The sequence below is a fragment of the Myiozetetes cayanensis genome, unplaced genomic scaffold, assembly GCF_022539395.1.
Source record: "Myiozetetes cayanensis isolate MyiCay16 unplaced genomic scaffold, myiCay2020 scf55, whole genome shotgun sequence".
Lineage (NCBI taxonomy): Eukaryota > Metazoa > Chordata > Aves > Passeriformes > Tyrannidae > Myiozetetes > Myiozetetes cayanensis.
The window spans coordinates 37854-63981 of NW_026087798.1; the positions used below are offsets into that span (position 1 = coordinate 37854).

Below are 26128 nucleotides of genomic sequence, written 5' to 3' on the forward strand. Positions count from 1 at the left end.
GCAAAACTCCCCAAAACAGGCAGGGGACCCCAAAACAGACACAGACACCCCAAAAGGCCCCATGAGGGTAGGGGACCCCAAAATCCTCAGCAAGGCAATGGGGGGACCCCTAAGGTAACAAGGGGACTCCCAAACAATGGGGGGAACCCTCCAAACATCGCCACAGGGAGATGAGGAGCCTGTAGGTAAGGGGGGAACCTAAAACCAACTGGGGGACCCTCCAGCCCACACCACAAGCCATGGGGGGGAGCCCAAAGACCATGGGAGGGATGCCTCTCAGCTGAGGCTCACGGGGAGCCCATAGGCCACGGGCGCAGCCCCGATGAGGGATTTGAGTCGGGGAGCCTGGCGGGCCTGGGCCAGGTGGGGTAGAAGAGGGGTCCTGGGCCCCCTCAGCCAACCCTGCAGCAGGGCCTGGGCAAAGCGGTCCAGGTCCCGGTCAGTGACGTCCCACAGTGTCCCCAGCACCAGGGGGCTGCAAAACAAGGGGGAGAGTCCACCCAATACAGGCTGTGAGAATGGAGAGACCCCCCAGAGTCAGAGACCCTCCAAATTCCCAAAGTCCCCCTCAAACTTAACATGCAGAGCCACCCAAAGCCACAGAGGCCCCCACAGCCACCACTCAGCAACCATGTATTTGAGAACGGTCCCCGTGGGTTCCAGGCCCCCCAGATCCCCCAACCTCCCCCCAAGCACCTCCCAGGCCCCCCAGAACTCACCACCCGGCCATGATGTATCTGAGCACGGTCCCAGTGGGCTCCAGACCCCCCTTCAGGGCCAGGGCAGCGCTGGAGCAGCCGAAGAGCAGCACCACAGCCCGACATTCCAGCCGGGAAAGGGTCTGTCTGTCCAGGAGTCGCATCCCCGATCCATGCCCCGCATAGCTGGGGGACACAGACCCCTGGAGTGAGCCCCAGGGGTCCCCAGAAGCCTGGAAATGGGGGACAGAGGTTCCCCAAAACCCAGGGAGGGGGGAAGAAGGTGTTGCTGGGGTTCACCCCCTCACCAACTCTGAGCTCTGACCCTCCAGGGACCCCCCCAAAACCCCACTCACATGTACAAGTCATGCTCCAGAAGGGCCTCCTGGATCTGCTCTGGGGTCGGGATGGAGCCAGACACACCGTGCCAGCCGGGCTCACTGTGGGGGATGGGGGAATTGGGGGGGCAGAGCCACCCCAGAGGGAACAGGGGCAGGATTTTGGGGTGTAGACACCCCCCAGGGGGATAGGAGCAGGATTTGGAGTGTAGACCCCTTGACAGGAGGGATAGGGACAGGATTTGGGTTGCAGCCCCCCCATCGGTGCCCTTACCTCTCGAACCAGGCCCGGAAGCGTTGCTCGGTGCCCCCCAGGTTGTTGTGGGGGTTTAGGACATAGAAGGTGCTTTTGGGGTTCACCCCCCGGGCCAGGACGGACCCTGAGCTCTGGGGGGGAGAGGGAATGAGGAAATAAACCCTGGGAATGGGGGACAGAGACACTCCAAATCCCAGGAAGGGGGGATGGAGGGTCCCCAAACCCTGGGAATGGGGTTCAGGGGGCCCCCCCACCCCCCAGGGATGGGGTCCCAGGAGTCTGTGCCCCCCTGACCTGCTGGGCCATCATATAGCTGAGCAGAAACCGCAAGGCTGGGAGGCGCGTCACCGGCACAGCCCCAAGGGCCGGGAGGGACTCCCAGGGGAGACGCTGCAGGTGCTGCCAGGGAGGGGGAGAAGCGTGAGGAAGATGTGAGGATGAGGAAGGAGCCCTGGTGGGGTCTCACCTTGTCCAACAGCAGTAACAGGAACCCCCTAGAGTCTCCCAGCCCGTCTCCAGGGCCTCCTCCCGGAGCAGGTGAGGAGAAGGAAGATGAAGGTGTGAGGATAAGGATAAAGGGTAAGGATGAGGAAGGAGTGAGGATGATGAGGATGAAGCAGTAGCCCCAGGGGTCTCACCTTGTCCAGTAGCAGCACCAGGGACCCCACTCTGTCCCCCTGGTCCTTCTCCAGGGCCCCCTCCAGGGCCTCCTCCAGAATCAGCCGTGCCCGGAGGGGCCGGGCCGGGCAGAGGCCAAAGGCCAAGGCCTGGACATCGGGGGGGGTCAGTGCAGGGGCCCCGTTCAGCAGCACCTGGGGGGAAAAGGGGTCAGCACCCCAAAATCTGGGGTCAGCATTCCAAAGTCAGGGGGTCTGCACCCCAAAATTTGGGGTCAGCACCCAAAATCCCAGCTCAGCCCCCCCAGTCACAGGATCACTCCCACCAAATCCCAGCCCAGCCCCCCCACCTGGACGAGGGTGGGGTCAGGGTCGTTCCAGCCACAGCTCCGCAGCTCTGGGATGAGCCGGGAGGATTCCTCTGCCAAGATGGGGGAGCTCCCGGGGGACCTGGGCAGGAGCAGCCCCCGCCAACACCCCAAAACATGAGACTCCAGGCTCTGGATGAGGGTCTGGAAATGAGAAAAACAGGAAAAAGGGGATGGAAGGCATGGGGAAGGAAATGGGAGATGTGGAAAAGAGAGTGGGAGATGTGGAAAAGGGAAGGGGAGAGGCAGGAATAGGAAGGGGAGAGGTGGAATGGGACACATAGGAATGGCAGATGTGGAAAAGGAAAAGGGAGACACAGAAAAGGGAATAGGGAGAGGTGCAAAAGGTAACAGGATCCAGCTTCAGGATGAGTCACTCAGAGGGGTCAGGACCCCCCATACCAAGTTTGGGGAGTTGGGGGGGGAGTCTCCCCCACCTTCATCCTCTGATCCAGCCGGGAACGCCGTGACCACCACTCCTGCTTGTCTGTGCATCCATTGGTTTCCTTCTGCTCACACTGGATCGACTCAAATTCCCTCAGGATTGAACTGAGGGGGGCCTGGAGGGGGAGGCATCAAGGATCTGGTAATGGTGAGGGGACACCCTAAAGGGATCCCAACCCCTGGAATGGTTGGTGAGTCCCTAAAGAGATTCTGGAGTTGTGGGAGACCACACAAAGGGATCTTGGAATGGGGAGTGCCCCCTCCCCAGGTGAAGATGAGTTGGTCCACAATTCCAGCCCCTGGAATGCCCCCCCCTGCACTCACCTGGGACCTGTGGGTGGGGATCCGGATGATCAGGGGCTCCATGTCCCTCTCCAGCCGGGTCAGGAGCAGAGTGTCCCCAAGGGCCCCCGGGCAGGGGCTGCCCAGGGTCAGCAGGACCACGGTCACCCCTAGGGGTACACAAGCTCAGGGACCTCCCGGGCATCAGAGACCCTCCAAAACATCACATACCCTCCCAGGGCACCTCTTCCTTCTGCAGCCACTTTCCCTGGTTCTCCAGCCCCTCCTTATCCTGCACAGGGGACACCCAAGCCCCACCCAGAGTTCAGGATCCCTCTCCCCACTGCTGAGCGCTGGTCCCAGTGGCCCCCGTGGACTCACCACTGGGGATCTGCTGGATCTGTTCCTGGAATTGTTCCCTCTCTGGAGCCCCCAGCCCCGAGGAGCTGAACTGGAAGAGCCCCTCGAGCTGGGCCAGGCGGGGGCAAGGCTGGGGGGGGTCCCCCCCTTCCCGCAGGGAAAGGCCCTGAAGCTGCTCTGACACGTCCCCCGCCAACTTGTCTTTCTTCCTCTTCTTCCTGAGGGAGGGGATCATCCCAAAGGTGAAGTGGGATTGTCCCAAAGGTGAGGGGATCATCCCAAAAGTGAAGGGGATCATCCCAAAATGACCTCTGGGGGGTGAGGTGGGTGTGGGGTGAGACCCTGCCCCAGGACAGGGGGGACGGTGGGGAAGAGAGGGGACATTGGGACAGGGCAATGGGATGGGACCCAAAGCCCAGGGGATGAAGCAAGAGGACACGGGGAGGGGACACCCACCTTGCCCGGCTGTGCAGGATGCTCAGCAGCTGGTGGCGGGCGGTGACACACAGGGACTCTGAGAGCAGCCCCGCCGTGCCCAGGGGGTCCCTGTCCCCCATGAGCAGGGCCAGCAGCTGGCACAGCCCCCCGTACAGGGACCCCGGGGGGAAGTGGCTGATCCAGCCCAGGGCCTCCTGCAGCAGCCCCAGAACTGAGTCCAGGGATGGGTGGCCTGGGGGGGAAAGAGAGGGGACACCACACACAGGGGTCAGGGACATCCCAGGGACACACAGACTGGGGTCAGGAACCTCACGGAGAGGTTAGGGACACCCAAGAGAGGGGTCAGTGAAACCCCAAAGACACTCCAGAGTGGGATCAGACACCATGGGGAGAGCAGAGAGGGGAGGGGACAGAGGGGGGAACCCACCATGGCCTCAGCCCCCAACTCTAAGAAAGGCAAGTTTTGGGAAAGTCAAGTTTTGGGGGAGGAAAGGTAAGTTGGGAGGGAAGGAACTCCTGGAGAAGGGAAGGAAAATAAATGAAGTTGGAAACCAATAAATGCCCAGCAAGACCTTTTCCCCCTTAAATTACCCCAAATTCCATGTTCTCACCTCCAGCCATGGGCAGAGGTCCCCCAAAACCTGGCAGGAGGTCCCCCCTGCCTAGGACGTCCACATTGGCCTTGACCTCCCCCTTGGGCTGGACCCTCCCTGTGGGGTGAGGAGGACACAGAGGGGCTTCAACCTCAGGCTGAAGACAGATCTGCAGACAGAACCCACCCAAATCGGCCCCAAAACTCACCTGGGGGTCCTCCCCACTCCTGGGAGACCTGCAGGACTTCCAAGCTGTGCCGTAGCTCTTCCTCCTCCTCTTCCTCCACGGCCCTCAGGGGGTTCAGCCCCTCCAGCACCCCCTGGGAGGGAGGTCCCTGCTTTGTTTTCTCCTCCAGAGCCCCTTTTTGGGGGGTCTCCTGCTCCTTCTTCCCCCTGAGACCCCCAGCCCGGCAGGTTCCCCTTTTCTTCTCCAGAGCCACATTTCGGGGGGTCTCTTGTTCCTTCTTCCTCCTGGAACCCCCAGCCCAGCATGTCCCCCTTTCCTTCTTCTCCTGAGTCACTTTTTGGGGGCTTCCCTGGCCCTTCCTGGGCCTCCCCCGCTGTGGTCTGACCCCCAGTCCTGGGGGGCTCATTTGGGGGGACCCTGCGGACTTGGGAGGCTGCCCCTTCCTGCGGGCACAGGATGTTTTTCGGGCGGTTGAGGGACTGTAGGGGGTTTTGGGATCCTCCAGATCACTGTCATCACTGAATGTCACCTGAAAGGAGGGGAACAGGGGGGTCAGAGGTGGTTTGGAGGGCACCTCAAACTTTCCCCACCAGCCTTCCCCCCTCTCTTTGCCTCCCAAAGTTACGCCCCCAAAACATTTTCCCCCCATTTTATCCCCCCGAAGTTTCCCTCTCCAACCCTTTTCCCTCTCAAATTTCTCACCTCAACCTCTCCCCCACCAACCTTCCCCCTCCAAACTTCCCCTTCCCCCCTCAAACTTCCACCTCCAAATTTACCCCCCAAACTTTCCTCCCCAGTTTCCTCCCTCTCAAACTTCCCCCCCCAAACTTTTCACCCTAAACCTTCCCTCCCAACCTTCCCCCTCCCCAAAATCCCCCCAACCTTTTCCCCCCCAAAACTAACCTTTAGGCGGGACTTGACCCTCCCCTGGGCTCTGGGGGCTCTGCTGAGCTGGGCCTTGGAAGTAGGGGGTGAGGCCTCATTGTAGATGGTGAAGGGGGTCCTGGGGAGGCCGGGGAGCCCCGGGAGGGAGGGAAAAGCCTTGGGGCAGGGGGTGCAGGGCCCCCTGATGACAATGGGGGGCACAACCTCAGAGTCCAAGTCCCCTGGAGCAAACATGTCCTGAGGGCTAGGGGGGCTCGCCCTGGGGGGCTTCACCCCGGGGGGCCTCTCCTTGGGGGGCTTCTCCTTGGGGAGTTCCATCCCATGGGGCTTCACCCCCCTGGCCTTGGGGGGGGCGGGTTTGTGCTTTTGGAGTTCAACCTTGGGGTCTTTCAGGGTCTTTTTTTGGGGAGGGGGCTGCAGTTGGAGGGTCCAGCCCTGCGCAAGGATGTCGTCCACGGAGAGGCCCAGTTTGGTGGCGACATAGCCAAGGGTGGCCATGGCCTTGGCCAGCAGGAGGGTGGCTCTGGAGACCCCCAGGCCAGGCAGGTGGGGGCTGCAGGACCCCAGGAAGGCCAATCCCCACTCCAGCTCCTCGTCCTGGGGGTCCCAGAGCCCCCTGGGGCTGCTCAGGCTCTGCAGGGCCAAGGTGCAGTAGCCCATGGCCACCAGCTCATCCAGCAGGCCCAGGGTGGGCTGGGGTCTCATTTTGGGGGGGTTCTGGGGGTCCAGGGTGGGCAGATCCCAGTTCTCAGCAGGGTCTTGGTCCTCATGGGGGTCCTGCAGCCCCAGGTCCCAGTACCCAAGTGGGTCCCTGTCCCTGGTGGGGTCCCCAGTCCCAGGAGGGTCCCCATTCCCAGGGATGTCCTGGTTCCTGGGGTGGTCCCTGTCCCTGGGGGGCTCCCCTTCTCCATGGTGCCCCCTCAGCCTATCCCCCAGCTCCCTGGCAAACCTGTGGCCTACCCTGGCACAGCGGGGTAGGACCCTCCTCACCAGGGCTACCCCTGCAGCCCCCTCCCCTGCCAGGACCTGGCCCCGAGCCTGGGCCAGGGCCCAGCGCAGGCCCAGGACCGACACCACCAGGTCTGAGCAGCGGCAACAGGGGCAGCTCCAGGGGTGGGAGAGGAAGGCCAGGCTCATCTTCCTCATGGGTTTCAGCTCGGGGGAGGCTGTGAGGGCACCCAGAGGGTCCTGGGAGTTCGAAGGGGCAACGAATTCCAGGGCAGGGCCCTTCAGGAACCCCTCGTCGTCCTCTCCTGGGGTGTTTTTGGGGTGGTCCCAGCGCCTCCTTGGCTCCATGTGGCCCTTCCTCAGGTGGATCTTGGGTGGGAGCAGTGGTTCCTGGGGAAGTTTGGGCTCTGAAAGGGAAGGTAGGGTTAATTTGGGGTCCTTCAGCCTCAGAAACCTGGATGCAACACTCTCCTTTCTGGATTTAAACTCTGGGTGGAAGGGAGGGATATTTGGGGTCCTCCAGCCAAAGGATCCAACCTGAATCCTACACTCTGACAGCTCAAGGTCAACCCCAGGAGCTCCAGCTCCAGAAAGGATCCTGAGGCAGATCCCAAAACTGGGGACCCCCAGGATCCCCCCCAAACTCAGAGATTCCCCCACCCCTCAAAACCCCGCTTGCATCCCGGGGGTCTCACCTGGGTGGGGCTGCAGCAGGAACAGGGTGTGCTGGAGGTTGAGCTGGCTCAGCTCCAGCTCCCCCTGCTGCAGCTCCAGCTGGGATTTCAGCAGAAGGAATGACGTGCACCTGGAAAAGGGATGGGGAAGAGACCCCTCAGACCCCCCCAAAGACCTCTCAGATGCCCCAAATGCCCTCAGACCTCCAAAACACCCCTGAGACCCCCTCAAAGACCCCTCAGATCCCCCCAAAGATCCCTCAGGTTTAGTGTTAGGGTTTTGCCAATCCTGTTCTTTAGTCCCATTTTCCCCCTATTCCCAACCCCAAGGATCCCAACCCCAGGACTCACCACCGTGTGCCCTGCAGCAGCCCCGACACCCTGAGGGCCTCTCCGCAGAAGGCCCTGGCCCGGCACAGCACCTCGGCCTGGCCCAGCAGCATCACCAGGCGCTCACAGCACCACAGGGCCTCCCCCAGCACCTCCCACTTCAGCACCACGTTGGCACCTGGCGAGGACAGGGGAAGCAGGAGCTGTTCCAGAGGCTCCTGGTCCTCCCTGGAAGAGCCCAACTCATTGCAGAGGAACCTGACCCTTCCCAAGGAATTCAACTCATTCCAGAGGCTCCCAATCCTTTCCAGGGATCCCACCCCATTCCAGAGGGTTCTCCCTCGCCTCTCACCATAGTCCTGGAACTGCTCTCCCCCCTCGTTGTTCCGGGAGCCCCCCAGGATGTCAAAGCCCAGGAGGAAGATGATGACACTGCGAAGGAGCTTCTGGACCTCCATCAGGGCCACCTTGGGTGTCTTCCAGCCTGGGGGGGTTTGGGAGGGGGGTGAGCACCAAAGAAAGCCCTTCCTAGTGCCCCCAGCATGGAAAGATCCCCAAAATTCCCTCTCCTTGTTCCAAGTTTCCTTCTCCTCCCACCAAACCCTCTTCTTCCTCCTCAAATTGAACCTTTTTCCTCATCCCCCAATTCCCCCTTCCTCCCCATCCTCAAACCCCCTCCATCCTCCCCATCCTCATCTCCAAACTCCCGGCATTCCTCCTCCTCAAACTCCCAGAGTTTAAACCTTCCCAGAACCCTTCATTCCCCCAGAGACCCCCTGGGACCCTCCTCCCCTGTCCCCATTGTCCGCCCTCTAGGACTATCCATCCTCCCCCCAAAACCTCCCTGGGACCCTTCATCCCCTCTCCACACCCCTCCAACTCCCCCCAGGGGTGACTCCCACCCCCCCAGTCCCACCTTTCTGGTGGAGCCGGTGCCGGAGCTCTGGACCCAGGTGTGCAGGAGCCATTCCCAGGTACGTGGCCACCACCTGGAGCCCCTGGGCCTGGAGTAGGTACCAGCCTTTGGTGGCCTTTTGGGCCAGGGGGCTCTGGACAACCTGCAGGAGCAGGGACAGCCCCTCCTCCACCTGGGAAAAAAACGGGGATTGCATGGGGCCTCCACATCCATAATTCCCTCTTGTCCTACTTTTGGAGGGGGTCTCTCCACCCCTCAAACTCCCTCTTCCCACAGCTTTTGGGGCAAAAAGGAGCCCTTTTGGCTTTACCTTTTGGCTAACACAGCACAGGTGGCTCCGGAGCAGGAGGCAGGAATGTTGCAAGAGCTGCTGGGATTCATCTCCACATGGGAATTCCCTCAGGATGGACTCCAACTCTTCCAGGAAAACCTAAGAATGCCACACTGGGATGAACACCAGGACCTCAAGGATCATCCAAACCCCTTTCTGGTCATTCCCAGGATGTTGGAGGAGCTGCTGGGAATTCCTGTGGGATATACTCCAGCTCCTCCAGAAAAACCTGGGAATGCCACACGGGGATGAACACCAGGACCTCAGGGATCAACTAAACCATTCCAGTGCATCGTTCCAGGCTCACCTGGGCATGGGTGGGACATTCCAGCTGCAGGAGGAGCCGGGTGAGGTGAGACAAGGCCCAGGCAGTGCCAGGAATGTCACCGAGGCTCCGGCACAAGGATTGGAGCAGCAGGAAACTCTCCAGGGCTTGGATGGGCTGGGAAGCACAAAATCCACTGGTTATGGCCCAAAACCACCTCCGGGGGGGTCTCCTGGTGGTCCTGGGGGTCTCACCTTGGCCAGGAGCTTATAGAGGGTGGCCAGGAGGTGCAGGGAGGTCACAGTTTGTTCCAGGCTCCGAACACGGGGAATTCCAGGGGATTCCAGGAGCTGCTTCCACAAGGAAAAGGCTTCATCCAGGCTTTTGGTAAGAGCTGAGGGGACACCAAGGGGCTAAGAGAGCTCAGATAGAGCCAGGAAGGGCCAAAAGGAGGATTCCCAGGCTGGCACCTGGCTCTTCCCAAAAGAAAAGTTCTTCCCACCCCTCCAAGGTCCCAGAAAAGCCCCTCCTAGTCTCCCAGCCCCCTCCCCCAGCTCCATCCCACTCACCTCTGTCAGTGTCCAGGGTGCAGCTGATCCCATCCCGCGGATCCAGTTCCTCTCCCACCCTTCCCTCGGCATTCAGGTCATTGGGCTCGAAGTCCTCCAGGTTCTTGCTGCCCTGGGTCCTCCCCCTCTGCTCCCTCTCCATGCCCTGGGAATTTGGGACACCACAGGAGGCTCTGGATGGGTCTGGGACACACCCAGAGCTCCGGGATTTTCCCAAATCCTGGGAAAAAACAGCTCCTTTGAGCCCCTGATTCACAAAACCTTCTCTATGTGGGCCTCAAGGGTGCAGATGTGGAGCCAGAGCAGGGCCTGGGCCTTCTCATCCAGGAGCTGATCCCGGTTCTGGGAATTCTGCTGCACCTTTTCCAGCAGCCTCAGGGCCTCCCAGATCGCGTCCATCGCGGAGCTGCCAGGAAAAGGGGTCAGGAAACCCCCCCCCCCCAAAATCCCTAGAGCTCCACAGGGGGATCAGGAACGGCCCCCAAAACCCCTGGAGGTCCACAGGAGAGGGAGGGAAAAACCTCAGGACCCCAGAGAGACACCACGGGGCTGAGAGACCTTAAACAGGGACAGGGGATTAAAAAAAAAAATGTTCCCAGAGGGACACTCAACAAGATGGGCCTGGAAAAGCTCATCCCAACGCATCAGAGTTCCAAAAAAACCTTTCCTCACCTTCTCACCTCTCCTGGAAAAGCTGTTCCCACCCCACCAGGGTCCCCAAAAACCCCTTCCCACCCCTCAAACACTCTCCCACACCCCAGACCCACAAACCCCCTCCCCAAAACCCCAAACCTGAAACCCTCCAGTGCCTCCACTGCTTCCGGGGGGCATTTGGCATGAGGGTGGTCTCAGGGCACCCACCAGTCGGTGTGGGGGGCGAAGCTGTGGTAGCACAGGACCTGGGCCAACTCCAGGAGCCCCAGAGCTCTAGGAAGGAGCCCCCCAGGGTCCTCAGGGCAGAGCTCCAGGAGGTCACACAGGACGTTGTAACGCTCTGGCCCCGTGTCCCACTTCAGGCACTTGTAGGCCTGGAGCTCAGCCAGCAGGAAGGACACTAGGGTGGCCTTGTCCAGGGAATGGCCTTCCAGGGAGTCCCTGAGGGTCCTGGGGGGAGAAATCCCATTGTTTTCATGGATTCATGGAATGGGTTGTGTTGGGAGGGACCATTAAAGCTCATCTCATCCCATCCCACCCCCTGCCTTGGGAACTTCCACCATCCCAGGCAGCTCCAGCCTGGCCTGGGACAGTCTCAGGAATTGGGCATCCTCTGGCAAATCCATTGCAGGGCCTCACCACCCTCACGGCAGCTCCCAGTCCCCACCACAGTCCCTCCCAGCCCCCCAGTTTCCCCTCACCGCAGCCGCAGCTCTTCCTGTCCCTGTTTGGCCGCCTCCGACTTGATCTTGGCCCAGAGTCCCACAGGTTCGTGCAGGAGCCCCCCGGGCTCGGTCCCCAGGACCCCCTCAGGCCGAGCCAGGGGGCTCCCAGGCCATGCCAGGGCCAGGAGCCACGTGGTCACCGAGCCCAGAGCCCGCTCCGGCTGCCCCACACGCTTCCAACTCTCCACCTGCATCCGGAAACACTTGTGGAGCTGTGGGAGAACAGGAAGAGAATCAGGGCATGGAGAGGGAATTCCAGGGGTTCTGCATCCCCCTTAACCTGCTCTGGACCAAGGGAAGGGCATCCATGTATCCCATCCCCACCTGGGAGTAGGGAACCTGGGAATTGGGATTGTTCAGAGGCTAAGCCATTCCTATCCTCTCAGTTCCTCCCCTCACTGGGATAATCTCATGTCTCCCTTCCCAACCTGGAACAAGGGGAGGGTTGGGAAAAAAAAGAGGAAGAGCTGGTCCCAGGAGGACACAGTTGGTCCCATCCTCTCTCCCTTCACTAAGACAACCCTGTCCCACCCTTGAGAAGAGAATTTCTCAGAGCTTGGGATAGGGGTTATTCCAAGACCAAATCCCTCCACTGCCTCTCTCCCCATTCCCAGCCCCCCCATACCCTCTCTGGGGGAGTGTCAGGGCAGCCGTAGCCCCCCAGTTCCCCCACCCCCCTGCAAAAGGGCTCGCAGATGGTTCCGGCCTCTTCCAGAAAGTTCCGGCTCTGGAAGGCGAAGCCCAGCTTGAAGGTGCACGAGGCTGTGGGGAGAAGGACCCAAAGTCACTGAGAGAGCCCCCTCCCCACCCACAGGGGGACTGGGACCTCCCAGCTGTACAGAGACACCCTCCCCCCAGGACAGGGACAAGGGCTCCCCCTTGGTGGCACTGACCTGTGACATCGAGGAACTTGGCCCTGTCTGTCTCGGGGAGCCCCCTCAGAGCATCCACCATCCAGGTCACGCTCTGGGTGCAGCTCCTGCTCACCTGGGCCAGCCCCAGCCACCCTGAGGGCTGGAGGGACAGGGGGGTCAGCAAGGGGACCCCAAACCTCCACAGCCCCCAAAGAACCACCCCCAGGGCACCTTGAGCCCCCATTCCAACCCCACCAAGGGGAGAAGCCTCCAGGACCCCCAGAAATCCCCCAGGGTGGCTGAAGCCCCCATTCCAAGCCCACCAAGGAGGGGGCAAGCTTCCAGAACACCCTCAGGGCACCTCCAGCCCCCTCTTCCAACCCCAAGGGACTTCCAGCATCCCAAGGGTCTTATCCTGAGCACCCTAAACTCCCCTTTCCAACCCCACCAACAAAGGGAGAAGATTCCAGCACTCCCAGAACCCCTTCAGGGTCACTGAAGCCCCCCTTCCAACCCCAAGGATCCTGGGGATCCATCCTGAGTGTACCTGGGAGCCCTGGAAGGTGTCGTGGATGGTGTTGGAGAAGAGCTGGAGGGTCCGGAAGAGGAGCTGCTTCACCATCACCTGCTGCTTGTGGGCATCAGGGGGCACCTGGAGGGAGGAAAAGAGGGGTTCAGAGAGGGTAGGAGCTCCAGGAGCTGGGAATGGGGACAGGCATGGACTTGGGAATGGGAGGAATGGGGATCAGGGGCTGCAAGGTCTCTGGGAGCTGCTGGGATGCACCTGGGAAGGGCAGGGAAGGAGGAAAGTGGGATTTGGAGGTTCAGCAGCTTCTGGAGCTGCTCCTGGTGACAAGAACATCGGAGAGGGACATAGAGGGTTCACACAAATCCCAAACCAGGGTCACACCCCTGACAGCTGCCCCCAGACCCACTCCCAGCTCCCCCAGGCCCTCACCCTGCCCAGCAGCCGCTGCAGGGCCTGGCAATGCCCCTCGGTGAAGGCACAGAGCCCAGGCAGGTCCTCAAGGCTGAAGGGCAGCTCCCGACGCCTCCTCGTCACCTCCCCAAGCTGGGACGTCACAAACCGGGCCCCCTCCAGCAGCACCCCAAGGGTCCTCTCTGAGCCCTCCCCCCTCAGTGCTGCAGCTGCCTGGGACAGTAGGGGCCCTGGGGGGAACCTCCCCTTTCCCAGTTGGATCCCGGCCTCCAGCAGCACCAGGGGGGCCCCCAAATCCTCCCTGGAGTGCCCCAGGAATGCCTTGGCCTCCTCCAGGGCCTCCAGGGCCTCGTGGAACCTGCCAGCCCTGCAGAGGTGCCTAGAGCACTCCAGGGTGAGCTCCAGGAAGCACAGGGAGTGTTGGATTCTTGGAGGATTTGAGGCTTCGTTACGGAGAGTCTCCAGGAGGAATTCCCGGAGCTGCCGAGCCAGGAACACAGGGCAGGGAGCCCTCTCAGCCTCATAGAGGGCAGAGGCTGCTGCTGCCTTTTGGGCCGTCTGGGAGGTGAAGAAGGGGGGCTGCAGGGAGGGCAGATACCCCCCATCTCGCTCCAGCAGAAGTAGGAAGCGCAGGGCACGGATCTGGGCAGAAAACAGGGATCTTCCCTCTTCCCGAGGCCGGTCAGGCCCTGCCAGGGCCGCTGCCCCTTTCCAGAGGACACAGAAGGTGTTGTAGGTGACGGTGGTGAAGTCCTTGGGGGGGTCCTGGAGGGGGGCGTAGGTTCGGAGCCGTTCCCACAGCAGCTCTGCTGCAGCCCAGCAGGAATTCCCGGTGCTCCGGCATGAATTCACAGCGTTCTTGAGCAGGTGAAAGAGGATCTTCTCCAAGTACAAGCCCGGGGGGTTCGGGACCATGCTGAGGTAGCCCCTGGCAGCCTCCTGGGCCAGGGCCACAAGGGGGGGGCCAAGGGAGGGGGGACCCTCCCGGCCCAGCTGTTCCACACAGGATCGGAGCACGCGGTCACACGTCTGGAGCCGCCGCTGCCGGGACGGTGGGGGCACTCCCGGTGGGATTCGCAGGGATTCCTGTGGGGAAACAGGGACTCAGACCCCAGAAGACAGAGTCAAGACCCCTAGAACCCACCCAGAGCCCCCCGAGGGTCATTTCCTGGGGGAAAGAGTGAGTCAGACCCCCAGTCCCAAGGCCAGAGCCAGCCAGGGGGTTTGCTAGAGGGATAAAGAGGGTTTCCTGGGAATAAGAGGAGTCAGAGCCCCCAAACCCAGCTCAGAGCCCCCTGAGGATCCCCCTTGAGAGTCCCCCTAGCTCCCCCACAGCTGGGGGGTGCCAGTGAGAAACCCAGAGGGTTTCCCGGGAAAAGCAGAGACTCAGCCTCCAGTCAAAAAAACCCTCCCCACGGAGGCACCTCCAGCTCACCCTCAGCTTCTTCAGCCTCTCCTCGATGTCGTTCCGCTCTTCCTTCCCGTCCATCCTGGGGAGTCTCTAAGGGGTTTCCAAAGTGATGTGGGGCTGGGAGAGGTAGGAGAAGGTGTGAGACGCCCACAGCACGCCCCCCCCGTCCCCCCCGAGCTCACAGCCCCCTAAAGCTCACAGCCCCGCCATCCTCAGGCCCCCAGTCCCAATATCAGGCCCCCAGTTTCCCCTTCAGGCCCCTCCAAACTCCCTCCAAATCCCCCCCGTTTCTGCAGCCCCTCACGCCTTTCACCCCGCCCCCTTTTGTCCTTCCCATCTACAGCTCCCCTCCCCAGGACCCTCAGCCCTCTGAGGGGGTCCCACGACTCCCGATCTCCCCTCAGGACAGCCCAACCACACCCCTCCCGCTGCCCTCAGGCCTTTCACCCCCCCTCTTTGCCCCCCGGTTCCTCCTCACCAACCTCCTCCTGCCCCGGCCGCCCTCCCCGGTCCCCCTGGCGACCGCAGCCCCCTGAGCCCCCGCTCAGGACCCCCCGAGCCCCCGCTCCGGACCCCCCAAACCTCCGCTCACGTTTCGCGGCCGTTCCTTTTCGGCCTCCAGAGGGCAGCTCGCGCCGCGCGCGCGTTCAAACCTCCACGACGGCCAATCAGCGCTCTGGCCCGCCCCCTGGCCCGCTCCCCGCGCCGGGAATCACGGGAGCTGTAGTTTTTGCGAATAGCGAGGCACGGGTGCGCACGCGCAGAGCGGGGAGGGCGATGGGAGCGGAGGAGGGTTCAGGGCGTGAGGGGCCTGAGGGGCGTGGTCAGTGCAAAGGAGGCGAGGTCATGGTGATGGGGCGTGATCACCGTAAGGGGGCGTCCCCAGGTGTCCTCCAGACCCCTCTGGGGTTCCCCTCCGTCTGCCGGTGTCCCCCTTGCCCCCAGGTGTCCCCTCCAAGTGTCCCCGGGTGTCCCCATGTGTCCCCTAGACTTCCCTGAGGATCCCCCTTGACCCCAGCTGTTCCCAGGTGTCCCCCCCTGTCCCCAGACACCTCCTTTCCCTCCCCAAATCAGCAGCCGCAGCTCCAAACCTAGAGCGTTTTATTGGGGGGGGGGAGGCGGGACAGACCCCACGAGGGGCCCGGGGGGTGTCCCAGGGGTGGGGCCACAACACTGGGACCCCCTTCCCCCCTCGGGGGTGGCGACATGCGGGGGGGCGGTTTTGGGGTATTTTGGGGGCGTTTTGATGCTTTTTACAGGCGGGCGCTGCGGGGGGTGGGGCGGCATGACCCCCATCCCAGCGCCCTGAGCCCCCTCCTCACCTCACGGGAGCGGGGGGGATCAGTCAGGGTAGATGATGAAACCGGACAAGGTGCTGGACTTAGGGGTATTTTTGGGGCGTTTGGGGGTGGTTTTATGATGGGGGGCTGAGAGTCGTGGGGCAGGGACAGCAGCAGGGGGCAGGACCCCCGTCTCAGCGCCCCGAGCCCCCTCCCCGTCCGGGGGGTGGAGGTCAGTCGGGGTAGATGATGAAGCCGGAGAAGGTGCTGTACTTGTTGGTGTTGCCCCCGTGCACTTTGCCCCCGTCGAGCTTCACGAACACCTCGTCGCCCACGTCCAGGTGCAGGATGACGCTGTTACTCGCGTAGTCGTAGTTCTGGTCCGCATCCTGCGCGATGGCGCTGGCACGGACCTTGGGGGCGGGGGAGGGGCGTGGGGTCAAGGACCACTCCCCACCCACGAGGGAATGGGGATTCGGGACCCCCGAGGGGTGCTCAAGGTCATGGTGCCAGATGGGGCAGAGCCGATGTCCCCCCGGGCCACGAGTGTAGCCGAGGGGACAACCTGGAGACACCTGGGAACACGTGGGTTCCCTTCCCGCACCACCGGCATCCCACAGGATAACAGGGGTACCCCGGGGGTCCCACAGAGTGACAAGGAGATCCCCCTACCCAAGGCAGGCTCCAAGAACGGTGACCAGGAGCACGGGACCCCTCCAGGCTCCTGTGCAGCACCTCCCCGGACCAAGGATGTCCCGGGGGGACACGGGGACAGCTCGGTTTGGGGTGGTGGTGCTGGGGGGGCATTGACCACCTTGGATCGATCCTAGTTTTTCCCGTAATACAAGGATGGGAAGAGTCCCGGGGTGAGCCCACTTGGGAGCAAACAAAGGGAGTGGCCGGGGGGGCATAGCCCGACGCCCCCCACCCCCATTGGGGGTGTTCCAGTGACCCCCCACAGACCCCCCACGTCCCATCAAGTCCAAGCTCAGCATTCTCAGGGGATCGTGTCCCCTCCACCCCCCTGGCAGGACCTCTGGGAAGGGGGGGGGGGTGTGACCCCAAGGTTGAGGAGAGGATGGGGATGGAAGGGGAGGGGGGCAGGGGGTGTCATCCCCTCCGTGATCCCAGAGGGGGAAGAGGGTGGGAACAGATGGAGAAGGGGGCGGAGAGCGTGGGAACTGGGGGGGTTGGATGGAGAAAATGGAATGTGGGGACTTGGGAGGGAGGAACTGGGGATGGGGAACTGGGAATGTGGGAAGAGGATGGGAATTGAGGGTGTGGGGTTGGATGGGGGAAATGGCATGAGGAGAGATGAACTGAGGATGGGGAATCAGGAATGGGGAAAGAGGATGGGAACTGGGGTGGGACTAGATGAGGGAAATGGGTGGAGGAAATGGGATGTGAGTTCTGGGGGAGGGAGGAACTGGGGATGAGGAATCAGGAATGTGGGCAAAAGGATGGGTATTGGGGAAGGATTGGATGGTAGAAATGGGATGTGGGAAGAGGGGAGGAACTGGACGTGGGGAATCAGGAGTGGGAGGAAATCAGGATGGAAAGGGGGGGGTATTGGATGGAGGAATGTGGGATCTGGGGGAGGGAGGAACTGGGGATGGGGAATTGGGAGTGGGAGGAAGAGGATCGGAAATGGGGAGAACTGGATGGAGAAAATGGGACGTGAAGATTTGCAGGGCAGCAGAACTAGGGATGAGGAATCAGGGAGGGGGGAAGAAGGGTAGGAACTGGGGGTGGGATTGAATGGGGGAAGTGGAATGTGGGGACTTGGGAATAACCAGGGATGGGGAATCGGGAATGGAGGGACTGTATGGGAATTGGATGGGGGAAATGGGATGTGGGGATTTGGAGGGGAGTGGAGGGGTGGGAACTGGGAATGGAGGGGGAGAGAGTGGAAGTTCTGGGGGGAGAGGATGGAAATTGGGGAGCAGGGATTGGATGGAGGAAATGGGATATGGGGATTTTGGGGGGAGCAGAACCGGGATGAGGAATCAGGAATGGGAGAGAACCAGGCCAGGGGAACTAAAATTAAGGAAAACCAGACTAGGAAACCTGGGATGGGTGTAAACAAAAAACGGGACAGGTGTAAACAAGGAAACTGAGGCACCACAAGTTGGGTGGGAAAACCGAGATGAGGAAAACCTGGGTGGGGAAAACCGGGATGGAGGGGGACCATACGGAGAGACATGGGGCCAGTAGAGAGCAGGGGGGGCCCGGGGGTCTCGGGAGTCTCTCCCTGCATTACCTGCCCGTTCTTCATGAGGTCTGCCCACATACTGGTGCCGTCCCCACCGCGCATGAGGACGTGGTAGGTGAAGAAGTAGATGCCGGGCAGGGGGCACGTGAACTTGCCGCTGGAGGGCTCGTAGTAGTTACCCACGTTGGTTACCACGTCGTCGAACCGCAGCACCTCGTAGCCCTCGTGGGGCTTCCGCAGCCCCGCGTAGAAGGCGATTTTGGGGCTGTAGAAGGACGGGATGTACCCCCCGGGCCCCGGCCCCGGGGGGCCCGGCGGGCCCGGCCGGCCCGGCTCTCCAGGGGGCCCTCGCGGGCCGGGGGGACCAGGGGGTCCCCGCGCTCCGGCGCGGCCCCGGCGGCCCGGGGGGGGCTGCGGGGAGGCCGGGGGCGGCTCAGGTAGGGTCGCAGACCATGCGGCAGCTCCCCAGCATCTCGTAGTGCGCGGCCGCCTTGGAGCTGTGCACGAGCAGCGGGATGGCCACCAACAGCACCAGCACCATCGCCACGCCCGCGGCCACCCCGGCCACCCGCCGCCGCCGCCGCAGCCGGGACGCGGCCACGGCCAGCAGGTCCTGCTCGCCCTTGGGGGCGATGGTGGCGACAGCGGGGGGCGCGCAGGGGACGCCCCCGGGGCAATCAGGGCACGGGGAGGGCGGGGGGAGAGGGGATGGGAGTGGGACTGGGGATGGAAATAGAGGCAGGGATGGCGATAAGGATGGGAACAGAGATGGGGATGGTGGCTGGGTTGGGAGAGGGGATAGGAGTAGGAACAGCAGCAGGGATGGGGACAGAAACGGGCCTGGAGATGGGGACAGGGATGGGGATGGTGGCAGAGTTGGGAGAGGGGATGGGAGTGGGAACAGCAGCAGGGACAGGGGTACAGAAGCGGGGCTGGAAATGGGGATAGGGATGGGAACAGAAACGGGATTCAGACGGGGCTGGAGATGGGAACAGGGATGGTGACAGGGATGGGGACAGCAGCCGAGGCCGAGGCTGGAGCTGCGGGTGGAGCGAGGGATGGGACTGAGAGCAGGGATGGGGCCGAGGATGGGATCAGGAGCAGGAATGGGACCGAGAGCTGAGATCGGGACGAGGACGGATCGGGAGAGACGACGAGACTAGGAATGGGGCTGGGGACGGGGCCGGGAGCGGAGCTGCGGGTGGAGCCAGAGATGGGACCGGGAGCGAGGCTGTGGCTGTTCCAGGTGATGGGACCGGGAGCGGGGCCGGAGCTGCGGGTGGAGCCGGGATTGGCACTGCTGAAGGGAACGAAGCCGGAGCCGACGATGGTACCGGAGCGGAGCCGGGAGCGGAGTCGGGAGCGGAGAGTGGAGCTCCTGCAGTAATAGCCGGGACCGAAGCCGGTGTTGGAGCTGGTGATGTCACTGGAGCCGGGATGGAGCCGGGAAGAACCCGGGAGCAGAGCTGGGAACGAGCCGGGATGGAGCCGTGAAGGACCCGCTACCGAAGACGGGATGGAACCGAGATAGAGCCGGGGAGGATACGCCACGGCGCGCGGGTCAACTTCTCCCCAAGTTGTATGTGAGAGGGACCCCCGGGACCAGGACCCCTGGGAATGAGACCCCCGGGAGCGGGACCCCCTTGCCCAGGGAGCGCCCGGTTCTCTGGGACTCCCCCGCGCCCCTCCCGGGGGACCCGCGGCCCCGGGCCCTCGGTGAGCCCCCCTCCCCCCAAACCAATCCCTCCCTCTCCGGTACCTGCTGCCGGTGCCGCCGCCCGCACCGCGCCCGCCCCGCACGGCCCCGCTCCGCCCGCCCCGCTCGACGGCTCCGGGCACGGCGGGGGCGGGGAGGCGGCCAGGGGCGGGGGGGACCCGCAGGAGGGTGAGTGTGCAAGGGAGGGGGTGAGTGTGCACAGCCCTGGGCGGGGGAGAGCGGGGACCGGGAGATGCGGGAGAGCTGGCACAGAGTGAACAGGGATCCCCCCCCCCATGCACAGGGACAGCCTCTGGTGGGGGTCAGCCCCACGCAGGCGGCCGCAGGGCAGCTTTTGGGGGCCCTTTGGGGTCCAAACGCGTGGGGAGCTCCGTGTTGGGGTGCGGGGCTCACGAGCCCTCCCCAACACCGTCCTTGGGGCCTCAACCCTCCCCCCCCGCCACCGAGGGGCCCCCGGGAGGGGCAGGTTGGAGAGGTGGGATGGAGGGGTGGGATGGGGGAGTGGAATGGAAGAGTGGAATGGGGGGTCCCCTGCACGAAGCCGGGGGAGGGGCCTGGGGTGGTGTCCATGTGTGTCCGTGAGGTGTCACAGTGGGACCCCCAGGGACAGAAGCTGGGGGGTGGAGGTGTGTGCACAGGTGTGTAGGGGTGTGTGCTCTGTGTGAGGGTGTACTCAGTTCACGTGTGTGCTCTGTGTGTGTTCTGTGAATGTGCGTGTGCCCTGTGTGTGTGTTCTGTGCATGTGCGTGTGCCCTGTGTGTGTGTTCTGTGTGTGTGAGCACAGGGGTGTGTGTTCGTGGGTATATGGGCATGCTGGGTGTGTGTGCTTTGTGTGTTCATGCTTAGTGCATATGTGACTGTGATCCTGCTGTGTTCGTGTGTGTGCACGCATGTGTGTGCTCTGTGCACGTCTGTTGTGTGTCCATGTGCGTCTGTGTCTATTCCCTCTGTGTCCATTCCATCTGTGCCTGTGTCCCTCTCATGTCCATGTGTCCATCCCATGTGTCTGTGTGTCCATCCAATGTGTGTCCATCCCACACCCTTGTGTCCATCCCATGTGTCTGTGTGTCCATCCCATGTGTGTCCATCCCACACCCCTACGTCCATCCCATATGTCCGTGTGTCTATCCCACATCCATGTGTCCATCCCACATCCATCCCCAGCACATCCGTGTCCATCCCCACTCAGGAGTCACGCGGGTGGGCTCCACTCCCCCTCTCTGCCCCCCGCGGGTGATTTATCGGGTCCGTTCTCCCTCTCCCGGCGCTTCCAAAGGTCTCGGATCCCTCCGATCCCCGCGATCCATCATCGGCCGTGGATCGGCCGCGGATTTACGGCCGCGCTGCCCGCGATCGATGCGGCCCCGACACCGCCGTGTTTGTGCAACAAATTACGGCGCCGAGTGGTCGGGGGGGGGGGGCGGTCTGGAGGCATCGATGCCACACCATGTGTCCCCCCCGCCTCGGGGACACGGTGCAGCCCCGACCCCCGAGCAGGCTGAGCTTAATGAGCAGCAACAACGAATTAATTAAGACGGCAGCGAGGGGAAGCCCGGGCGCTAATTAGCAGGGCTGGGAGGTGACGGGGACACGAGGGGACATTGGGGGGTCCTCGGGGGTCCTGGTGGGGGAGGTGAGGCTGAGGGGCAGCGGTGAGAGCGGGGGAGATGGAGGTGTGGGGGAGTCACGGCCAAATTCTGCCTAAATCCCCCCCGGGCTGATCCTGGAGCGGGTTACACTGGGTTTGGGGCGGCTCAGTCACGGTCTGATCCTGCCTAAAACCCCCTGGGCTGAGTCTGGAGCTGGTAAAACTGGGCTTGGGGGGCTCAGCCCCACCTTTGGGGTCTCTCGTGTCTCTGCCTCAGTTTCCCCATCCTGCTGAGCCCAGACAGGACCCAGGACCCGCCCCGGACTCCTCCCGAATGAGGACACGGACCCAGGCTCCCCCCAGGCTGCGAGGGGAGCTGAGCCAGGGAGGCTGAGCGGGGGGGGGCGGCGGGGCCGGATTTGGCCGCAGCACATGAATAAATTCATGACACCACGTCCCCATGTCCCCGCCGGCCCCCTGTCCCCCCCGCCGCTCTGACACAACCCCACGGTCACCAGCTGCCTCCGCGGCCCCCCAGGATCCCCCGGCTCAGGGGGGAGCACGTCCAGTGCCGCCCAGTACAGCCCAGTACACGGTGCTGAAGCGTCCCCAGTGCCTGGAAGTGTCACCCCGCTGTCCCCGGGGGGACTGGTCGGGGTCCATACCCCGCGTCAATGGATATGGATGGGATGGGGGCGGCCACCGGGGGAGCCGGGGCGGGTTGGGGACAAATGGCCCGAATTGGAGGAAAATTGTCCTTGAGGGCATAATGAACCAGCGGTGGGGGACACACACACACGGGGGGGGTGGTCCTGGAGCTGTCGCGGGGCTGGGGGGGCGAGTGACAACGCTGGGGAGTCCCCGCTGTCACCCGCACCCCAGTGTGCCTCCCAGACCTCACTGCAGCCCCCTCCCCACCCTGGCACCTCCCGAGCACCCTCAGCCCACCCCCCCACCCCCCTCCCAGCTCATTAGCGACTGCTGTTTATTAGGGCCGAGAGGGGGTCAGGGGGCTGTGCCAGGCCCCCTCCCCGAGCAGTGGAGGTCTGGGGGATGCGATGGGGTGGGGGAGCGGGTCCCACCCTGGGGCAGCTGCATCACCCCAGGGTTGAGCGGTGCTGCGTGTGGGGGGGGGTGGTGTTATCTGCACCCCAAACACGCCGTGTGCCCCCCCCCCCGGATGGTGCTGAGCCCCCACCCCACAGCGGTGCTGGGGGGTCTCATCCACACCCCGAGCTCCCCCTGTGCCCCTCGGGATGGTGCCGAGTCCCAGCCCCACCACGGCCCTCCTACTTTGCCCCCACTGTGACGAGCCGTGGGGTCCCAACCCCGGCTACGGGGGCATCCCTGGGGCGGGGGGATTTCGTTCCCCCCCCCCCCTTATGCCCCCCTCACCGGCAGGAGATGGACGGACCGGTCGGGCCGGGTTCGATTCTCTGGACAAGCGACATTTATCAGGGATTCAGGAGATGTCGGAGCACAAACCCAGCCCGGCAGTGGGGGGGGGCCGCCGGACCCCCATCTCCGTCCTCACTGCCCCCTCCCCGCCGGGCCGGGGGGGCCAGGAGGGCTCATTGCGATGCGCCTCATGCGCACCTGAGCCGGGCGCTGACAAATAGACATTTAAATGAGACAATTAGCGGGGCCGCGCGCTGACATTTCTAATGGATTAATGCGCCTCGCGCCTAATCCAGGCAAAATTCCCCCAATTCCGGGCCCGCGGCGCTGGCGGTGATGGACGAGCCCGGGGGGACCCTCGGGCAGGGGGGGCATCGGGGAGGGGGAGGGAGGGGACGGGAACGGGGTTGGGCCTTTACACGTGTGTGTGTGTGTGTGTGCGCGCGCGTGCACACAGGTGTGTGTGTGAGCACACAGGTGTGTGTGTGTGACGTGTGTGTGCACATGTGTGTGTTTGTGCACACGTGTGTGATGCACGTGTGTGTCTGTGTGGATTGAGGGTCACATGTCCCTCTGTGTCCCCTCGTGTCCCCTGCATGTCCCCTGCATGTCCTCCCCTATCTCCCCCCGTGTTCCCCATGCCGTTCCCCTCCCACCGTGTCCCCCCCTCCCGGTGTTCCCAGTGTTCCCCCTTGCCCGGGCCGTGACAGATGCTCCAATTCCCAGTAAACTTCCCCCAAATCGATGCCCCCCCGTCGGTGCCCGTGAACGATCAATGGCACAAATTACACCCAAAATGGTGTTGGGGGGGGAGGTTGGGGAACCTCTTAACCCCTCCCAGCACCCCGAGATCCCCCAGGACTCCACTGCTTTCCCCCGGAGTGCTGGGGGGCTCTGAGAGCAGTTGAGGCCACCCGGGGGGGGGTGTCGAGCCCCCCTCTCCCCCATCGACCCGAGGCAAATTTGACATTTTTAAATCCAGATATTTGAAGGGATCGATCGGGATGTCAGAGAGACCCCCCCGCACCGAGCGGGGGAAACACTGAGGGGTCTGGGGGCTGCCCAAGCGGCGGTGACCCCCCCCCCAGTGGTGCTGGCGGGGGCTGGACCCCTCTAAATTGGCCGCGAGGGGGGCTGGACCCCCCCCGTTTGGGGCTGTCGGGGCCGGGGGGCAGCGGAGCGTGGGCGGGGGTCCCGCGGGAGCCGCTGTCAGGGAGGCAGCGAGGCGCGGGTGGGCAGCGGGGGGGGGCCCGTCAGCCCTGACGGCAGCGAGACAAGGGGGCTACAGCAGGCCCCCCCGGCCACGGCACGGGGGGGCACGGGGGGGAGCTCCAGCTCTGCCGAAACCGGAGGGGCAGCAGAGAGGAGGGGGAAGGTACCCACCAAAAAGGGGGGAGGGGCTTTGGGCAGCAGCGAGGGAGTGGGCAATGGGCCCCTAAAAACCAGGAGTCTGGGGGGGCCCATCCAGCCCCAGGGCAACAACAAAGGCGGGGTGATCGACCCCCAAACCTCAGGGCAGCAGCGGTGGGGGGACAATGCACCCCCAAAAAACGGGGGGTCTGGGGGTCCCCATTCGGACAGCAGCGACGGGGGGCGACGGATCCCCAAACCTCAGGGCAGAAGCGATCTGGGGTGAGTGGGGCGATGTCCCCCCAAAAGCCCATCCCGGCTGAGGCGGGGAGCGGTTGCAGCCCCCCCGGGAAGCCCCTGAGAGGGGTTCGGGGCGGGGGTGGATGGCGGGGGGGGCGTGACCCTCGGCAAGGGGATTTGGGGCTAGGGTTTTCCAGGGGGACTCCAGGCCCCCACAGGTCCCCCCGCCCTGTGCGGTGCCCCCCCCCTCCCCCGTGGTGCCCTTTGCCCGGGGCAAAGTCTGGGGGTGACGCGGCAACGGCAGCGTTGGGACAGGTGGGGTGGAGGAGCCCGGGGGGGCTCACGGGGGGCTAGGGGAGCTCAGGGTGGGTCAGTGGGACCCAGGAGGGTTCAGGGGTCCCAGGTGGGCTCACAGGGTGCTGGGTGGGCTCAGGGTGTCGTGGGTGGGTTCAGAGGGTCCCAGATGGGCTCAGGGTGTCCTGGGTGGGCTCACAGGGTGCTGGGTGGGATCAGGGTTTCCTGGGTGGGCTTGAAGGGTCCCAGACGGGCCCAGGGTGTCCCGGGTACGCCAGCAGCTCCTTGGAGGTCTCTGATGTGGGGGGGAAACACCAGTATGACCAGGGGTCCCTGACCCACCCCCACCCCCCTCACAGAGCTCTCCAGACGCCGGGGCCACGCCAGAGACCCCCAGGACCCCCGAGCTCCCCCTCACCCCCCACTATGGCCAAGAGCCTCGTGGTGGCCCTGGGGCTGTGGGCACTTGGGGGGCTCCTGGGGCTGCACCACGTGTACCTGGGCCGTGACCGCCACGCTCTGCTCTGGATCCTCACCCTGGGGGGCTTCGGCGCCGGGTGGCTCTGGGACGTGTGGCACCTCCCGGGCTGGGTGGCAACTGCCAACGGCCCCCCCCGGCTCCCCGAAAGTGGGACTGTGCCCATCCTTAGCCCCCTGCGCGTGGCAGGGCAGCTGCTGGTGGGGGCATATTTCGGGCTGGTGGCCGCGCTTGGGGTCCCCTGGGTGCCCCCTCCGCTGGCCGTGGCGCTGGGGGTGCTGCTGGTGGCCTCGGTGGGCGACCAAGGAACCAACCGCTCCCGCGTCCTGGTCACCGCCTTCCTCTCCTCCCTCCTCTTCCAGGGCGGGCTGTTGCCCACCAGCCTGGCGACCACCGCGGTGGCCGCGTGGCACCGCCGGTTCGAACCCCCACGGGACCCCCCGCCCCCGCTGTCGGCCCGGCTGTGCCACCTGGGGCTGGGGGTCGTGGCTTTCGGGGCCCCCCTGGCCTGGGGGGGCGTCAGAGGGGCCCTGGGGGTCGCAGGCACCGTCCTGACGCTACCTCTCAGGATGGGGGTCCTGCCCCTCCGCGCGGGGTGGGCGCTGCTCGAGGGGCTGGGGGTCGTCGAGGGGGCCCCCGAGGTGGGTCAAGGGGGCACGGGGAGCGGAGCGAACGAGAGGAGGCGGCGGGCGCTGGAGGTGAGGGTGGCGCGGGGGGAACGAGGGGATGCGGGAAGGGGGGCTGGGGGCTTCCATGGTGGAGGGGGATGGTGGGTTGGCGGGTCCGGGAGTCCATGGGACAGGTGATGTTCTGTTGGGGGTTTGTGGCGTGGGGGATGTTGGGATTAGGGCCTGTGGTGTCTGTGGGATGGGGGACTGGGGGTCTGGGGGTGGGCTGTAGGGTGGGGATGCTCTGTTGGGGAATCCATAGGACAGGGGATGACGTGCTGGGGGTCCATGGGGTAGGAGGGGCTGCGATGGGGGTCTGTGGGATGGGGGATACTCGGATGGGGGGTCCATAGGGTGGGGGAAGCAGGGATGGGGGTCCAAGTGCTTCAGCCGCTCCCACACTCCGGGGGCCAGACCTCCGCTTTGGGCGCCCCCTCCACCGTCCCCACCGCCCTGCCATGTACCCCCCGCAGGTTCTGGGGCTGCACGGGGGGTGCTCGGCCGAGGACGTTCAGCGGAGCTACCGGGAGCTCGTCAAGCTCTGGCACCCGGACCACAACCGGCACCGCGTGCGTGAGGCCGAGCGGCGCTTCATCGAGCTGCAGGAGGCCTACGAGGAGCTGGCGGGACCACGGCGGGCGGCGGGGGGGTGACACTGTGACAAACACGACCCTCCCCGTCCTCTCACCCCGGCGATCCCTCGTTGTGTCGGGACAGGGACTCGAACCCGCGATATCCAATCCCATCCCCTCACCCCCCCCTCTCCCCGCCCCCTCCTTCGGACATTTCCGGCAGTTTCCGGCCACGTTCGGAGTTCTTC

General features: G+C 64.0%; 3 protein-coding genes across 4 annotated transcripts; 1 reads left to right on the forward strand and 2 right to left on the reverse strand.

The window, feature by feature from the left end:
• Window positions 1–12: 12 nt before the first annotated feature.
• ESPL1 (extra spindle pole bodies like 1, separase) lies at window positions 13–14161 on the reverse strand. Its single transcript, XM_050334513.1, has 30 exons — window positions 14108–14161; window positions 12691–13758; window positions 12280–12384; window positions 11772–11892; window positions 11504–11640; window positions 10855–11090; window positions 10361–10603; window positions 9761–9905; window positions 9500–9644; window positions 9185–9324; window positions 8973–9107; window positions 8645–8764; window positions 8335–8506; window positions 7771–7902; window positions 7440–7596; window positions 7110–7219; window positions 5485–6821; window positions 4603–5110; window positions 4413–4511; window positions 3820–4033; window positions 3385–3581; window positions 3046–3173; window positions 2715–2837; window positions 2260–2421; window positions 1931–2104; window positions 1587–1691; window positions 1311–1423; window positions 1055–1138; window positions 720–884; window positions 13–475 (listed from the first exon to the last, which is right to left on the reverse strand). Exons 1-30 carry the CDS (start codon window positions 14159–14161, stop codon window positions 277–279), a joined length of 6828 nt encoding a protein of 2275 aa, XP_050190470.1. The 3' UTR covers window positions 13–276.
• Window positions 14162–15207: 1046 nt separating this feature from the next.
• Window positions 15208–24454, reverse strand: C1QL4 (complement C1q like 4). The gene is given in 4 exon segments (XM_050334527.1): window positions 15208–15776; window positions 17624–18014; window positions 18016–19041; window positions 24282–24454. Coding segments are annotated over 3 exon segments (672 nt in total). The 5' UTR covers window positions 18117–19041; window positions 24282–24454; the 3' UTR covers window positions 15208–15596.
• DNAJC22 (DnaJ heat shock protein family (Hsp40) member C22) lies at window positions 24148–25995 on the forward strand. Of its 2 annotated transcripts, none has more exons than XM_050334525.1 (3): window positions 24148–24183; window positions 24522–25338; window positions 25782–25995. In XM_050334525.1, the coding sequence occupies exons 2-3, from the start codon at window positions 24589–24591 to the stop codon at window positions 25959–25961; spliced, it is 930 nt and encodes a 309-aa protein (XP_050190482.1). In that variant the 5' UTR covers window positions 24148–24183; window positions 24522–24588; the 3' UTR covers window positions 25962–25995. The 2 variants fall into 2 exon arrangements, with proteins under 2 accessions (XP_050190482.1, XP_050190483.1); XM_050334526.1 differs by lacking the exon at window positions 24148–24183 and adding an exon at window positions 24216–24233.
• Window positions 25996–26128: the final 133 nt, after the last annotated feature.